Consider the following 17,634-nt stretch of genomic DNA (forward strand, 5'->3'; position numbering starts at 1 on the left):
TTGTTTGAGACGGGTCTTGCTCTGTGGCCCGGGCTAGAGTGAGTGCCGTGGCGTCAGCCTAGCTCACAGCAACCTCAAACTCCTGGGCTCAAGCAATCCTACTGCCTCAGCCTCCCGAGTAGCTGGGACTACAGGCATGTGCCCCCATGCCTGGCTAATTTTTTCTATATATATATTTTTAGTTGGCCAGATCATTTCTTTCTATTTTTAGTAAAGACGGGGTTTACGCTCTTGCTCAAGCTGGTCTCGAACTCCTGACCTCGAGCAATTCACCCACCTCGGCCTCCCAGAGTGCTAGGATTTACAGGCATGAGCCACTGCGCCCGGCCTATAGTGAATGTTTTTAATGGTTTGCAAACAAGTGAACAGAAATAAAGATAACCTTTTAAAAGTTATATTTATATAATATTTTTGACTTAAATCAGTTATCTTTTGCAGTTTTCTTGATTTCCTTAGCCATGAGATCTATAAACAAACCTTGAAAACATAAGGCTAGGTTTTCTGGGGCTGCTAATATGACCATAGTTTTGACTAATATGACCATAGTTTTGTTACTAATGTACAAAGATTAGTATATGCAATAGTCTTTGCTGAGTAATATTAAATCAGCTTGATATTCTTTGTTAAATTTTTGATATAGATTTAATTTTTAACAAGGGAAATATTTAAATTTTTTAAAACTTTCATGACTCTCTTGTGCAATAATAAAATGAACATTCCAACAAACTTACTAATTTTTTCTTTGGCAACATTTTTGAAATGTAATATTGGATTTATCCTTGAATGAATATTTGAGCTCCTATTATGTAGAATTTTTCTGTGATTTTAGATTATACATTCCCTGAGGGTAGATACTGTGTCTGACTCAGATTTGTATCTTGCATAATGCCTTACACATAAGTGACACTCAAAATATATTTGTTGAATGAATAAATGAAAACCCTTAATCAACTTTACTCCAAAGAAATACATTGCTCCTTTAGTCCTATGACTCCCTGCTCTGGCTGGTAGAAAGGAAGCATTGGCACCCACGCAGTCAGTCATGCATGTAGGACTGGAAAAGCAACATGAGATTCTCATTTGTTGTAATGCCAAATGTTATTTGTATTTAGCCAAAATGTAGCTAATCATAGATATGTGAATAAATGCCCATAGAGAGTTCATTTCTGGACAAAGGAAATGCACTTTGAATTCAATCCAAAAGGTGAGTTATTTTAGGAAATTATGAAGCACCAACAATGACACAAAAGCAAAAACACACAAATAACCCAGATCTTAGAAAAAAAACACTATAAAGGTGACAACTCTAAATCCTTGAATGAGTATGGGGAACTCTGCCAAACAAAAGAGTAGATATTTCCAAGTGTAGATTCTTATCAACCCTGGAAATCCTTGGCGAAGCCTGTGGGGGTCTTGAGACCTGAAGGTCTTTCCAAAAGAAGGAATCGTTCTGGGCCAGTTGCATAAGAGGAATACTACTGGGACAAAGGAGGGGAGGCACAGTATTTGTATAAGGAAGAAAAAGAAAAGGCATGTGCTTAGAGATACTGTATTTAAGGTAAAAAAAAAAAAAAAAAAAGACTGTAGTGAAAGTAAGAAAATATCCCCAAATGACAAAATTATTGCCAGAAAAAGTAAGGTTCCCCCCATTATATTGAAGGGTCCCTGTGATCTTCTTGAGTTAGTGCAGACTCTTCAAAATACAAACTGTGGCATTGTTGATATCTCCTCCAAAAGCCCAAATGGCTCTTGAATTAAGGAAGCTTTTCTTTTCTTCTTTTATTTTTCTAGAGGATAGTAAACATGTTATATATTTCACTAAGTTTCTTTTCTGTCAAAAAAAAAAAAAGTCTCCTTCCTAAGGGAGTATGAACCCAACAATTTTTAAAAATCATGCTGAGGCTACAGCCTTCAAACTATCTATTTCTTTGTACATTTTAAACCATTCCAGATGTTTGAACTCAGTAAAATTTATTCAGTCAACTCATATAGAATGCATGTCCCATACCATGTGCTGTGCTGGGTATCAGGGATATAGCAGTGAACACATGGACAAAAGCCCCTGCCCTCATGGAGCTTCCAATCCACTGGGAGAAGAATGGACAATATAGAATAAGTAACACGTTTGGCTACACGTGCTAAGTATTAATATGTAGGAAGGTGGTAGTGAGGGTGAGTTGCGGTTTTAAGTAGCAGATCAGGGAAGACCTGAATCACAGTATGACATTTCAGCAAAGGCCTCAGGGAAGTAAGAGACTGAGCTGTCAGGCAAACAAGAGCAAATGCTCCAAGAGTGCGACCATCAGCTTTGCTGGAACAGGCAGGAATAGGTTGAGGACTGAGAACTGACCATTGCATGAGGAATGTGAACAAAAGCCTGACTGAAGTATGTTCGAGACAAAAGAGGAGAAAAAATGGAAACAGCAAGCATAGATAACACAAGTAAAACTGGTTTTGCTGTAATGGAGAACAGAGAAATGGAGCAATAGCTGGAGGACTAACTAGTGTCAGTGGATCTTTTTCTTTTTCTTCTTTTTTTTTACCATGAGAAAAAAAACAACATTTTTAACACTAATGTGCTAATGGGAATAATACAGTAGAGAAAAAAAATCTTGATGCAGGAAAGAAAGGTGATTTTGGGGGGTGATCATCTTTGTGTGGATAAAAGGAGGCCTGGTATAAGGCATTGGCTTTAGAAATCTGGACAGTTTCCACAGAAATAGGAGATGTAGCAGAGGACATGGGCCCAGATATGCAAGTAGGCAGTAGATACTGTGGAGACCTCTGAATTCCAGTACGAGTGAGCAAGGAGACGTACGATGGTATGGTTAAGAAAGAGTAAAATTAATTTTAATATTCTCAGGATGCTTAACCCAACAAAGGATTCTGGGACATGTAGTGATAATTAAATAATTATTTCTTAACTAAACTACTGCTTTTTAGGACAAGGATAAGGCATATATTTATACATGATAAAAAAGTAACTGTATGTTAAATCCTTCATGATTATTAGATTGACTAAAATTTACCACCTCAATGTGTCATGTGCTATTATTACTTAGACACATAAGACCAGAGGGAAGTATATGGTTGAGTAATGATTTAGGCCCCAAAGATGAACACTGAATTTGGATCACCATATACCAAGCCAAATTTCAATAAAATATTTTAGAACACTGTGTTTTGTATCCTGATTAAATTATTAATTTACAGTCTAAATTTGAAGAGGAATATCTCGAAGTGAAAGCATATAAAATAAAGGGGGGAAACATGATAGGACTGATCAGTAACAAAGCAATTGTATTAAATCTTAGATGAGAAGGCAGCATTTCTAACTTTATTAGGCTGCCATAATAAAATATCACAGACTCGTAGTTAAATAACAAATTATTTCTCACGGTTCTGGAGGCTGGAAGTCCAAGATCAGCATGTCTGCGGGTTTAGTTTCTGGTGAAACCTGTCTGTTTGAGTTGCAGATGGCAGCTTTCTCACTGTGTCCTCACATGGCCGTTCCTTTATGCAGGTATACTTCTGGTGTCTCTTCCTCTTCTCATAAAGATATCAGGCCTATTGGATTAGGGCCCTACTCTTGTGACCTCATTTAACCTTAATTACCTCCTTAAAGATCCTATGTCCAAATATAGTCACATTGGGCCTTAGGGCTTCAATATAGGAATTTAGAAGTAAAAGGACATAATTCAGGCCATAACATGATGTTAAAGGTTTTCTAGATATACGAGTTACTAGACTTCGGCATTCTCACTGTTTGGTATACTGGGTATCCAGTGTAATGGTAGCATATATATCAGCATATTTAGACTAATCCATCAAATGACTATCTTATCATGACAGAAAATGGAAATGGAGGAAAATTAAGGCCATCACAGAAACAGTTTCGTCTGGCACTTTGTTGTGCCCAAAATAGTGTCCAAGTTCCCTAATGTGACATCCTCCACAGTCCATCCCCTTCCACTTCAGCCTCTTCATTCAAATGCCCCAAATCTCTAGCCACCATTCTTTGAACTTGCCACATCCTTTCATGACTCTGAGCCCCTGAACAAATGAGTTACTCTGCCTATAAAGATAAGCATCTTATTCTTCATCTGACAAAGCCATACTTACTATCTCAGTTCTGGCTGAAATGCCACTGCTATCAAGCCTTTACTGTCCATCCCCCTACTTCAAGCAATAAATTGTTTTATTTTCCATCCTCCTTGACAGTAATTTTATCTGGACACTTGTAGTTATTTGTTGTCATGGCTCTCTCCCCTACCACACGGCATTCCCTCAGGAGAAGCACCTTTGTTTTATTCTTCCTTGTACCCACAGTTCCTAGTGCAGTTCCTGAGACATGATAAAGTCTCAGTGACTATCTGAGTAATAAATGGATGGATGCATAAACGTATGAGTCATTCATTCAACAATTATTTACTGACTCCCTTACCGTGTTCCAGATACTGCCAAGGTGCTGGGAATGCAAAATGGCAAAGGAGATAGACACAATCCTTTATGGAACTTGGAGTCTGGAGATAGAGACAGAAAAAATGTAAACCAGCAAATGCAAGGATTTTAAATTGTGATATGTGCTATGAAGGAAATTAACCTGGTTCAGAAATAGAGAAAAATAGAGTGAATCTACTTTTGAAAATAGAGTGAATCTACTTTTGATAGGGTGGTTAGGGAAGGCCTCTCTGAGAAGTAACATGTCCAGCTGAGAGCTGAAGGATGAGAAGACATTAACAAGAGGATGTTCCAGAGAAGGGAACAGTATATGCAGAGGTCCTGAGGCAGGAAAGAGGTATTCAAAGAACTGGAATGTTTAAATAATTGAAAGTAGGCAAAGATGACAGGGGCATGGTGATTAAGAGGGAGACTAGTAGGAAAAGAGATCTAGGCAGACAGGAAGCAAATCTTACAGACCATGGGGAGAAATTTGTTTTTTAGGTCTGATGCAGTAGGAAAGCAGCTCATGTTTTATAGAGATCATTCTGACCACTATAAAGGAAGAGATTGAAGGGGTAGGAATGAGTGAAGGGAGATACATGTTAGAAAATTGCTGTACTTCAGGTAAGAGATAATGAAGGCTTAGACTAGGCTGGCAGCAGTATAGATTGGAGACACAGACTAGAGAGACATTTTAGAAGAGTCAACAATGTAGAAAGTAACTTGCTGGAGAAATGAAAAAGAGGAATCAAGAATGACTCTCATGTTTTTGACCTGAGCAATAGATGGTGCCATTTATTTAAAACGAAAGGTCTAAATACAGAAAGGTTTAGGGGATGTGGTGAGGATGAAAAGGAAGAGTTCTGTTTTAAGTAGCAAGGCCTAAAGTAATCCCAGTGGCAATTTCAAGTGATTGGTTGAATATATAAATGTGGAGCTCAGATAAGAGGATTGGAAGGCATTACTATATAGTTGGCATTTAAAGCCATAGAAGAGAGTATAGATAAAGAAAAGAGGTCCAGAATCAAGCCCTGAAACAACACACCAGCGATCTTAGCTATGAATTAAAAAGATCAATCAGTGAACAATACATAAAACGAATTTGAGGAGGGAAAATGACTGAGGATCCATTGCACTGGGTGACCCAATGGATGATGCAGACCTAGGCTAGTGTAAGTGAAAACTGATCCTTTTTCTCTTCTCATTATCGGCTCTGTCCCATGGCATTCTCATTTCATCTCCTAAAGTCAACCATTGCCTCTGTGTTTGTATTTTAATCTTAATATTTCTACCTGCTTGCTGAACATCTCATTCTGAGCATCCCACCAGTACCTCAAATTAAAAGACCCCCCCAAAAAATCCAGCTCATTTCTTCCATCCACCTGTATTGCTCTTCTTACACTACTACTCCTATTGATAGCACTATGGGTCTCTCAGTGACCTAGAAATGAAAAGGTGGTTCTGTCACTGAGTCTTTTTTTTTTTTATTTTAATAAGTTGCCAAATTCTTTTGATTATGCACCTTTAATATTATTTAATCAAGCTGTTTCCATTTGTAAAATATAGTCACTTTAAAAAGTATCCACTGTTATCATAGATGCTAATGAAATTCTTTTAACCAGAGATTGTGTTACTATTTTTAAAAAACTATATTTTCTTGAAATCTTTCTCCTAAAAATCTCTCTTTGGCCTGAGATATAGTATGAGAAAAAGTTAAGACAGTCTGCAGAGAGATTTAGACTGGCAAAGCCATTCAGCCTTAGCAGAAGGAACTACTTTGGTTCTATTTTTATCCTCACATTTAGGAATGAATCACTGAAAGCAGAGAGAGAAATAGAGATGGATAGGAAAGACCTGCGCCATCTAATTCATCTCCTTGTTAGTGCAGGGAAGTTTCCTATGTCAAATACCTCTGAAATATTGTGCAATAAAAGTCTTAGATTACAACATTTCAATCATTTTGTAAGGTGATTAATTATCTTTCCAGTTGCTCTCAGCTTTTTTCTCTGAATTCCTTTCCATGTATCCCTGTCATATGAGAGGTGTTTCCCTTTGTACCCAGAAGGGACCAAGGATCACAAAGGGATGAATGCCAATTATTTTCTGTAGTGGTCATGAGTCTTACATTAATTTACTTTACTGCTTTATGATCTTTGTTGTGACCAGTGGCACACATTTGTGAGGTCATTTACCCAGAACAAACAGTGGTTCAGTTTGTCACTTAGGATGTTTAAAAACTAACAGGAACTTCTAGATATCAAACATGTCCCTTGACACCTAATGGCACAGATGCAGTATTCTAATGAGGTCAGTGATATACTTAGTGTGGGTGTAATACTCATTATGCCCTATAGCTCTTTGGTGGAAGAGAGGGGGTAGCATTTTGGAGTAGTATGTTTTTAAGTTCTTTGACTGTTGTTTAATATCTCTGTAATCTTATTTATCACATAAGAATTTATATGTTTTCTTAAAAGATGTATTCTGTTGATTTTCTGATCGATTCTCTATATTCTGTCTTATCCTTTTTTAAAAAAATATTCTTACTCAGTAGGTATTATTTTTTCAGTTTCCATGATGCTTGCAAACCTCTTAATTGGTGCACTTCTATATGTGCCATTAACATTCTGCATACCCCCTCTTCCACATCATTAATAAAGATGCTAATGATACTAGATCTAGCATTTCCTTTGTGCACGCTACCCCAAACTGAATATACTCCATATAACATTATTCTTTGTTTACAGTGTTTGACATAATTCTTAATCCAGTTCAATCTGTTCTTATTCAAGACAATAGTTTGGGCAAGAAAAGTTCACATGAACCAAAACATACATTGTAGTTTTTAACTGATTTCAGAAACCTCAATTATATAACTTTAGTAATTTTAACATAGTTTAAATTATTCCTCAGCAATCTAGAGCATTCATAACTAGCTACTTATGAAAAGCAACAATATAGGAATTTGAGACCTAATTTTTCATAAGCCACCCATTTCCTCTACAGAGTCCTAATTTGGACTTTTAAGCAGCTGCCACTTTATAATATTCACTTTTTCTCCAAGTTGAGTCTGTAAAACTAAAGACCAGGCTAGAGGCCTTGGTCAGCTCTGGATACTGAGAGTAGAAGGTCATGTCTGACTTGACTTTTCTCCTTATATGTTATAGAATTCTGGCAGCTACCCAACAGCTAACCCAGAACTATTTTTCTTAGGAGACTGCAATAAAATTGTAAAGTAGCAGTATTAAGATTTATCAGAAATGTTAATGGACATGCTTGGGTTTAGTGACACGCACTACAAAAAAATAAGTGTTCCTTGGTCCACGATGTACATGAACTCAGCATTGCCCCCTTCCCTTGACCATGGACAAGCATGCCCCCAAGAAGACTTCATTCTGTCTCATCTGGTGTTCTAAGGAAACCTAAAGCCACAGAGATCACAACAGCTGCAATAAATAAAGCATCTGTTCAATACATTTCCATGCCAAATATTATTCAGCATTCTTTTGGCCTTGGTTTGATAGAAAACAGCGTGGTTAACTTACTGCCTCTCCTTTACTACAGTGAGCCCCAAGTAACTATGAATGATTTAACAATTCAAAATTGCATGTGAACAAAATCACACTATTCCCTCTACTTTAAAATTATTAAGACAATTATAAAAAGAACCCCCCCAAAATGTAATAAAGGAAGTCTATTGTTATTAATGAAGAGGTACTAGAATTAATACTTGGCTTTTTTATTCTCCTCAGAGAAGATATTAGAAAAGCATTCAGAATATGTGTCCATGCAAATGTATGGGTTGGAGGGAGATCTTTAAAAAATAAGTGTTACGTATGTGGCAATATGAGGAAGAATATTATTAAGGAATTTAAGAGAATTTTTATGCAAAGTCTTATCATACAGTATTATGATCTCAGGGATATTTTGTGATATTTACAGAGTCTTCTGATGTTCATTTATTCAGGTCTTATTTTAAGGAAAAACTTATAAGATTCAGATCTAAAATATAATTTTGTAATATGCCCAGTTTATTCCATTAAAGCCAACTCAAAAAGGAGTGATATAATGATGTAAACAATTCCCACTCTTTGAGTTGTTACACTTCACTTGAAATGCATTCCTTCTGGATTAAAACAGCAATTCCTCTTTGTTTCCCTCTCCAGGCTGAGGTTCAACTATGCTACCTGGAAGCACAAAGAGATGCTGTTGAGCAGATGTCCCTCAAGCTGTACAGCGAGCAGTACACTAGCAGCAGCAAGAGAAAAGAAGAGTTTGCTGATATGTCAAAAGTTCATTCAGTGGGAAGCAATGGGTAGGGAACTATTCTTTTTGTTGTTTTATTCTCACTAATCTACTTTTTCAATGATTTTCCACTGGTAAGTGTTAGGTAGGCATTTCCTCCCTGGCTAACAGACAAGGAGAAGCTCAATAGACTAGGCATTTATGTTCTTTTCCATTCATGCCAGAATTGAAGATTGTGGATTTTATCAGCCTCTGTCATCTAACCCAGAAATTCCTAACTTTGTTATTATACTTTTGAATATAGCCTTATGATTTTATGAGTGTTTTGTGACTACATTGTATCTATAGTATTGATCTTCCTTCTTCATAAATTATTTTTTCCTTATATTTCCCCCCTTTAAACTTCACAATTTATGTTAAAGTCTATTTAAGGAATTTTAAACACTTGAATCTCACTGGAAACTTGGTAGAACATAATTTCCTGAGTAACATAGGAAATTAATAATTGTGTAGAGCCCATGGGCTAGCTTCTTAGCTTCACATAAAGTCACTTGGTATAACAGACTAGCACTTGAATTGTCTATGGTATTCAGTGACACCTTCAGTGACCCATCAACAATTTCATTCAGCCTGAGACATATGGCTGTATTTGTATTATACTAACTGCCTATACTATTGAATAGTTAAGTCATGTATTCAGATATTTTCAAATGACTTTAAAGTTATGCAAACATTGTGTCTCTGTATTTTTTCTTTTCTGGATCAGTTTTAATATTTAATAGGTGATTATTAGAGTAAAGGAGTAGTGATGAAATTTAATTATTTCATAGTTTTAATAACTTGATAATAATCATACTCATAAAAATGGAAACAGTAACCTCTTTCACTTTTATTCTTGAACCAGACAACAAGGGGGATAAACTATTCTCCAAAGTTATATTACATGTTAATAGCATTATATAAACCTAAAGGGTATAACTCTAGCCAAAATATTCCCTGAAAGGGCAGAAGGAAGGAGCCTTTTCATGTGCTTATTGGCATTTATCTTTTAAAGTGCTTATAGTTCTGACTGGACATACAATCCTCATATAAAGTTTTGGGATAAATTAAGTATACAGATTACACTTTCTGTCTTCTTATAAAATCCCAGGGTTCTAAGAATACAGGAAAAGTATCAGAGTCATAATTCTGTTTTAGAAAGGAGAAAGGATTTTTCAAATTTTCAGATTTATCTATCTATATAATTTGTTGCTCTATCAGTATATTTTTTATATGTAAGACATTTTTATATATAGTCAATTCATCTTCTTTGATTCAGTAGACATTTATTCAACAGAAGAAAAACACAGCAGCAAGTAAGAAAGAAAAGGTTAAATCTTGAAGCATGAACAATAAGCTGTTTTAAGGACTTAATATGCTTTAATTTCTTTAAATGCCTAAATGGTCTCTGGTGTATATGCAAGCACAAACTTTAGGTCACATTTTCATGTTTTCTAAAAGCCCTGGGGATTGAGCGGCACCACGTGCTTCTGACCTCAGATTCCAAGAGCCCAACCTGAGTACTTACTCTGGACTCCACAAATCATAAATCTGCCCTGGGAATTGCTTAGTTAACAACAAGCATTGTTCTGTGAAGTGGGAGTAGGTGAACTTGCCTGATATCCTTTGTTTATGCTCCCTGGGGTGCTGAAGGGTGTGCATTGTGCAGAAATTTAAGAGCGCACTGAAGGAAAGCCAGCTATTTAATACTAAGGACAAAAACCATATACTCCTTTCTATTTTCTGTTTACATACAGAAAAGCATTGTTTGAGAAATGCATGTGGGTGAGGTTATCTGGGATGTCCTGTCCCTAAAACTCTCTGTTCCCACAGTTAAATCCTTAATTCTGAAGCCTTAAAAACATAGCTTTGTAAAATTATCTGCAACAATGATACATAAACTTCATTAACCGTTCTTTTTGTTACATAGAATGAGCATTGTTTTCAATAAGTAATTGTGGGCCTAGTGTGGGCTTTCAAGGGTCTTCATTCCATATGCAGATATCCAATATACTAAAAAGAAAATTAAGTTGGTGATACATTTCATATATTTTGATTTTTTCCTAATGGCTACATGCATGCTAAGATGATTATGTGTACTAATGTAGTTGAAAAATGAATAAATCTACTCCACAGAAGATTCAGCTCATACATAGAGTGGTGACCTTGAATTTGTGAGAAGTTTACATGACCAAAATATCTTTTAGAAATGAATTTATAACCTCTCTGGCTTGATGAAAAGGTGTGCATCAAGGTGATACATCACAGCTTATATACAGCTATGAATTGTGTCGTTAGCAGTCATAAATATGTGTGGTGAGAGGATCTCCCTGAATGTATGTGAAACTGTATGAGCTCTAGTAAGAGAGTTTGTTTACCTGTGGGAAACACCTGGCACTGTCTCCAGCATCTCAAAGTGGAACCATGGCTCCCGGAGGGACCTACAGTTTGTAGTGATTATCAGCAGTAGCAGAAGTCAATGCTTTTCAATTTAAGTGAAAGCACTTATTAATTGCCTTGTTTCTGTCATCCAATAAATATTCATTGGGGGCCTACTATGTACATGGCATGATGCTTTGGACATAGTTTGTCAAGAACATTTACATTCTATGTATTTTGTAAAGTGTAACCATCTCTTTTTCAGATACCTCTTCCTATTGAGAGCTTGTCTGATTAAATTTTTCTAATGAATTTCAAAGATGCTATTTAATTCATTAACTAGCATCATACTTACTGCCAAAATTTAGCATAGATTAAAAACAGGGTCCTTTGTTTAGTGAACAAATGAGAGAATTGAGAGGCAAACAGGCTGGTGACTCACTTGTCTGGGATAGAAGCTTTAAGATGGAGCTAAGACTTCAACTCAGGACCCTGGGTTCATAAAGTTGCCTTTTCTTATAAGATTTCATTCAGACCCTTGGTAAACTTTATCCTCCTAAATCCTGTTGTGCATATTCCATACTGTATGAAATTTGAATTAGGGTATCTTCCTAGGATGGACAAAGGGAGAGTCTTAAGAAGATTTTATTAAAACCACAAGGAAGTTTGAGCGCAAAACATTGCAAAGCAGATTTAAATCAGAACAAAACTAACTCATTCATTAATTTAACAAACACCTTTAATATGTCAGGCTCTGTATCAAGAAAAGAGATTAAAAAGGTGAAAATGAAATTGTCCCTACACATGAGAAGCTCACAGTTTGGTAGGAGGAGCCAGATCTCTGTAAAGAACACGGAATGAAGGATTTCAAGTGCTGAGTTATTAATAGAAATCTGGGTAGGGAAGAGGGCAGGGCTTATTGAAAGCAGAGCTCAATTCTGATTGTGTCAAGTGGAATTGGAGCAGGTCAGGAAACACAGCAGAGAGAGAGGGCCCTGGAGATGATTTTTGAAGGAGGCTAGGTTGAGGAAGAGCTTTTCCATTTAATCTGAAAAACTGTCATTGAGCACCCACAAAGACAGAACACAGTCCCTGCCTTCATTGAATTTATTGTCTAGCGAGAGAATATGGCAGTAAGCCAATGCTGACCTGTGCAGTGAGAAAGAAGGGGAAACAGAGTGCTAGGGGAGCTTAGAGCAAACAGGATGGGCTCCATGAAGTAGGGCTGCATCTGTCATATTCACTGCACTCTCCCCTGCATCTGGTGCAGTGCCTGGCACATGCTAGTTGCTCAATAAATGAGTGAATAACTAAAACTGATCTGGGCCTAAGAGATAGGAAGCAAAGGTCTAGAATGTCAAACTGCCTGTTGTTCTCATAGGACTGGACAGCAGAGTAAAAAGTTGGAGGAGGTGTGAAAAATAAGGCTTTGGAAGAAGCTGAAGTCCAGATCCTGGAGTTAATTGTTGAATTCATGGTTCTTAAACAGGATAGTGCATCAGGATCACCTGATGAAGCTTTTAAGCAGAAAAATGCCTGCCTGCACCACTCTACTGAAAATATTGATTCAGTAGGCAGAAGTGGATGATAATGATTATATTCTAATGCTCACCACTCATTGGGAACCATAGCTCTGAACTATGGTCTCTGGACCAGCAGCATCACCATCTCTTAGGAATTTGTTAGAAATGTCATTTCTGGGTCCCACTCCAGGCCTACTGAATTGGAAAGTCTCAGGGTGGAGACTAGCAATCTTTGTTTAACAATCCGCCCAGGTGATTCTGATGCTGAAGTTTGAGAAACACCACTTTGGGCTTTGGAGATTTTTAGGTTGGGCATTAATGGAGAGTGTGGAGAGTGGATTGGAGACTAAAGCCTGAAAGAATTGGTAAGCCTCAGTGACCCATGGGATGAGGGGAGTGAAGAAAACAGAACTACTCTGATGTCCCAGTGATTGGATCAACAAGGAGATAGAAAATAGGAGTATTTGGATTCAGATGACTTTGGCATCAGTCACCATTTAATATTTATTGAGCACCTATTAAGTACAGGCTGTGCTAGACACTGGAGACATGGAGGCTATGGGCCACAAAGGATGGCAGGTATATGTAAATCAGGAAAGCCTTCCAGAAGTGTCATGGATGATGACCTAGGGTCAGAACTGACAAGTGTGTTTCCCACAGAGGAGGCAATGTGTGCAAACAGATGGAACCACTAAAGAGTATTTAGCATGACTAGCTTGGCAGTTTGCAACAATTTTTCTGGTAATAGTGTGGAGAATAGATTGGTTAGTGCTCAGGTAAGAGGCTACTCCAGTCATCCATGTGAGAAATAGGGCCTGAGCTAAGACAGCAGCAATGGAAACGGAAAGAAGGAAGTTGAATTGACAAACATTAGTCATCGTATGGATGTGGGTTGTTGAGGGAGGGGGGATTTAAGAACAGACCTTCATATTTCAGGCTTGTGCACTCTGGCAAATGGATGTGTCATTCACTGAGGTGGGGAATGTGAGGAGTAGTAGAGGGGAAAGAAGCTGAGTATTTGGGACATAGTTCTTTTGATGATCCATGGAACATCCAAGTGGAAATGCCTAGGAAGCAGGTCTGGAGCTTGGAAATGTTTTGGGCTCCTCAACCGTCAGTAAGGACAGTGTGGTGACTATGGGGTGGCAGAGGCTGAGAGAGCTAGGAGCTTACCTGGTGACAGACCATTCCCTTCCCCCCAGGTGAACATAACATTGTCTTTTAGAAATGCATGTTTTAAAAACTATGGATAATCAGAACATTTGATTTCAGTTAGAATATTTCCTGCTGTATTATACAAGGCTTACAAAATAAGGACCACATCATTGAGAATTCCAGGTGGTATCTTGATTAACAGGAATTAAAGACTACAATTGACTATTATTTCCTTTATCTATATAGGTAAAACCTCCGGGTCCTAGATATTAGAATGTATTAGGTCCACTCTGATTGCTTCCAACTATCCAAATAATACCTATCTTTAGGGATAGGCATGCATTCACTCTAGTCTAATTTCCTCAATGAGGAGAGAGAGGATACTAGATTAAAAATTAAGAGGAGAATTCGAGTTGGCACTCTGCTACTTTTCAGTTGTGCAACCTTGATTGGGAGATTTACCTTACCAGGATGCAATATCTCAGTCTATAAAATGGGAATAGTTATTCCAGTCTACTTCATGTATTTCTTTTGCATCAAGTAATATAGTAATTAAAGACAATATCTAAAATATCTGGAATGTAATAGATATGTGAAAAACCAGTGAATTAAATATTTATTGTGCAACTATTATGTTGCAGGGAGTGGTACAAGATGCTAGAAATGAAAAAGATACATGAGATTTCATCTCCCTAGTCCTCAGTGTAGTGAGGAAACTTAGATCATCTTATAAAACAATGGGCCAAATTTAAGATACAGAGTGTTATTAGGGGTACTGAGGAAGGCTACCTAATCCAGTGTTGTTGAAAGGGGTCAGGGAAGCTTAGGGTATGAGGGAACATCTGAGCTGTCTTAAAAGATGCATAGATTTTAGCCATTAGAAAAGGGTACAGGGAGGACAGGGATTTCAGCCACAAGACAGTAACTAGGTAAGGATGCATATCTGTGTGTGTTGAGGTTTATCATAAACAATTTGATGTTGTTGAAGCAGAAGGGCATGGGGATGATTCTTGACTCTGCTTCCTGGGATCAGGAGGGATTCCCAGGGAAGTTCTTAGGGACTTACACTCTTGTGGTGAAGTTCTAGAAGATAGCTCAGTCACATCAGCCACATGCCAGACTTCCTCTGCCTGTGGAAGAAATTGGGCAATCTCCACAGATGGAGATATAGCTGAGGTGTATGCCTTGTGTCTAAGAATATGGGAGTAATTCACCCCTCATCACACAAGGCTTTAGTGTAAATTTCCCTCCCTGTCCAAGCAGTGTATGTAGGTTATTCCTAAACACAACAGATTGAATGAAATGAACTTTAAATAGACTACAATAGTATAATAGACCAAAAGTTTGGCAGGAAATATGAGTTTGTTTTCCTTTAGGAAAAGAAGTACCTCTGGATTGTTGTGAAAACACACACAAATATTAACATATATTTATATATTATGTAATACAGATTTATATATTATTTATAATACAGATTTATATAATATATAAAATATTAATATTTTTGTATCTATATTTTATTTATACACTTGTTATATTTATAAAACATCTCCAGTGAGAAATGATATTGACAAGTGAAAACAAATAAATCACTATTTAAAAATATCAATATCACTTGAGCAAAGACCAAACTTATTTCTCTAAATTAAGTAGTAAGATATCCAGAATGACTTACTTCAACTACCTGAGAAAGGATATAATCACTCTGGATTTCACTGCTATGGGGTTATCTTTCTGGTTTTCACCTGACATAAAAGTATCTCTGTGCATTTGGATGGTCACTCATGATCAGTCCTAGTGTCTCTGTCTCTGTCTCTGTCTCTCTCTCACTCTCACACACACACACATTCACACATGGTGGGTATTTTTGGAACATTGCTATATAAAGTATTTTCTTTTTGGTACATATCAGCCATAAAATGAAGTACTCTTCTTATATGTGCCAATGTTGAGAACACTTTTACAGATAGATTAAATCACTAGACGGCCCAAAGAAACCTTATTTCCATCCTGCATTTCTACTTCCTTCCCTTTACTCTTTCCATGTCTCAATGTACCAGTGGATCAGTGTTCAATTTAGGCCCTTTTTGCTCCTTCCCTGGTACTCTGGTGCTGTGATAACAATGCGGCATGCAATCAAAAAGAAAAAAAAGTGCCTGGCTACTTCCAGGATAACTGATATTCTGACCACTGTGTGATTATTAAAATAGGTCTTTCAGGACCAAAACAAACAAAAAATTTCACCACTAGAAATGTATTCATTTAGAGTCATGATATTATACCCCTTTAATGTGCAAATACATTAAACTAATTGCAGACTTAGTCTTCCACTTCAGTGATCTAATGCCATCTATGCCAGGAGCCAACAAAGGGCAAACCAGAGAGGTGGAAGCATACTTTCTGGGAAGTATGATTTCAGAGGTAACAGTAAAGTCAACTAATAAGTGTGTGTGTGTGTGTATGTATATCCCTTCCATCTTAACAATGCTCAATTTCTGTACAGTTTTGGGAAGTTGATGGGGCCCATTGAAGAGGGAGAGACATGCTAACACAGACAATGAGAAGGCACCTAAGAAAAATCTAATCTACCTCATTTTAGTGTGCAGAGCTTAACTCTTTAATTTAAAATTTAGTCCTATGTTCATTCCCCCATCTCCTTCAACAAAGGATTTGAGTCAACTTTTAAGAATATTGACAATAAAATAGAATAAATGTTTGACTGAAATAATTTAGGCAAAAGTAAAATATTTGTAAGAAAATAAACAAATGTGTATTTTATGAATGTCTTCAAGAAGGGCTAAGATTTGGCTCTATGCTATCCACACCCAAAAAGTAGAGTGATATTTCATCCATTAGAAAATTCATAGTGTCCTAAGACTAAAAGTAATAATTTATCAGGTGAAGCGCAACATCTTACGATGTTGAGTCCTGAGAGGAATTTCTCCTGTAGTTCTTTAAGGCAAAAACAGATGTCTGTGATACTACACCCCTACAAGAGAAACCAAATTCCCAAAGCAGTTTTTTGATGTAGGCTACAGAAGTGATGTCAAAGCATAATTCAGTAAGAACAATCTTATAAGTAACTCAAACCTAGTCTGAGCAAAGCACTCTGTGGGCAGGGTCAGCCTCAATGGAGGATATAGACAAATTCATCTTGAGAGAACTCTCCATGTTAATTCTGCTACCAGGCTTTTGTTAGGGATCGGGCGACAGTTATTTCTAGGTTGTTTATCAATTGTCTATTAAATTTTGGAAAACCAGTGAGGACTAGGGTAGAGTGGGCCTTTTACAAAAGCGTTATTTCTCTAATCCACACCAGTGTGCAGTAGCAGGTCTGGATCTAGTCCCCTTGTAACACACAGATGATAACATAGGAAGGTTTATTTCTTTTTTAAAAACAACATCATCTCTTGCTTTGTCCTTTGAAATACAGTTCCCTGTTTGTTCTCCTAACTGCTGATTTTAAAATTCTTCAAAATGTTTTCTAGTTCCTTGGATACAACTTAGTCCAGAGTATTAGCTGAAAATTTGGACAAGGGTTTGACCTCCTGACTGCCTAACAAAATCCTCTAAATATACCCAAAATTCTACGTTGATATTTCTAATTTTATGGATAATGTTGGTGATTAAAATTTTATGGATTATCTTGTTGCTTTATGCCTTTATTTCAATAACAGGTGTTTGTGGACAGACAGTCCATGAGAAAGTGGGGCTAGTTATTAACAAGGTTGTAGGCTTGATTTTATTTTTCTTAGACATTTTCACATGTATGTAGGTATATATAAGAATTGAGAAAATTACTGCTGGAAAGAACTCCATATTCCTTTTTATTTATTAATAGCAAAGGCAGTCT

General features: G+C 37.0%; 1 protein-coding gene across 1 annotated transcript in view; it reads left to right on the top strand.

Annotated features, from left to right (window-relative positions):
• The window catches only part of AKAP6 (A-kinase anchoring protein 6), a 354,014-nt gene that overhangs the window by 205,369 nt on the left and 131,011 nt on the right, over window positions 1-17,634 (top strand). Inside the window, exon 7 of the mRNA XM_069464086.1 lies at window positions 8,607-8,755. Within this exon, the coding sequence (XP_069320187.1) occupies window positions 8,607-8,755 (149 nt within the window). The remainder of the gene's footprint in view (window positions 1-8,606; window positions 8,756-17,634) is intronic.

This window comes from Eulemur rufifrons, chromosome 2 (assembly GCF_041146395.1).
Source record: "Eulemur rufifrons isolate Redbay chromosome 2, OSU_ERuf_1, whole genome shotgun sequence".
NCBI lineage: Eukaryota > Metazoa > Chordata > Mammalia > Primates > Lemuridae > Eulemur > Eulemur rufifrons.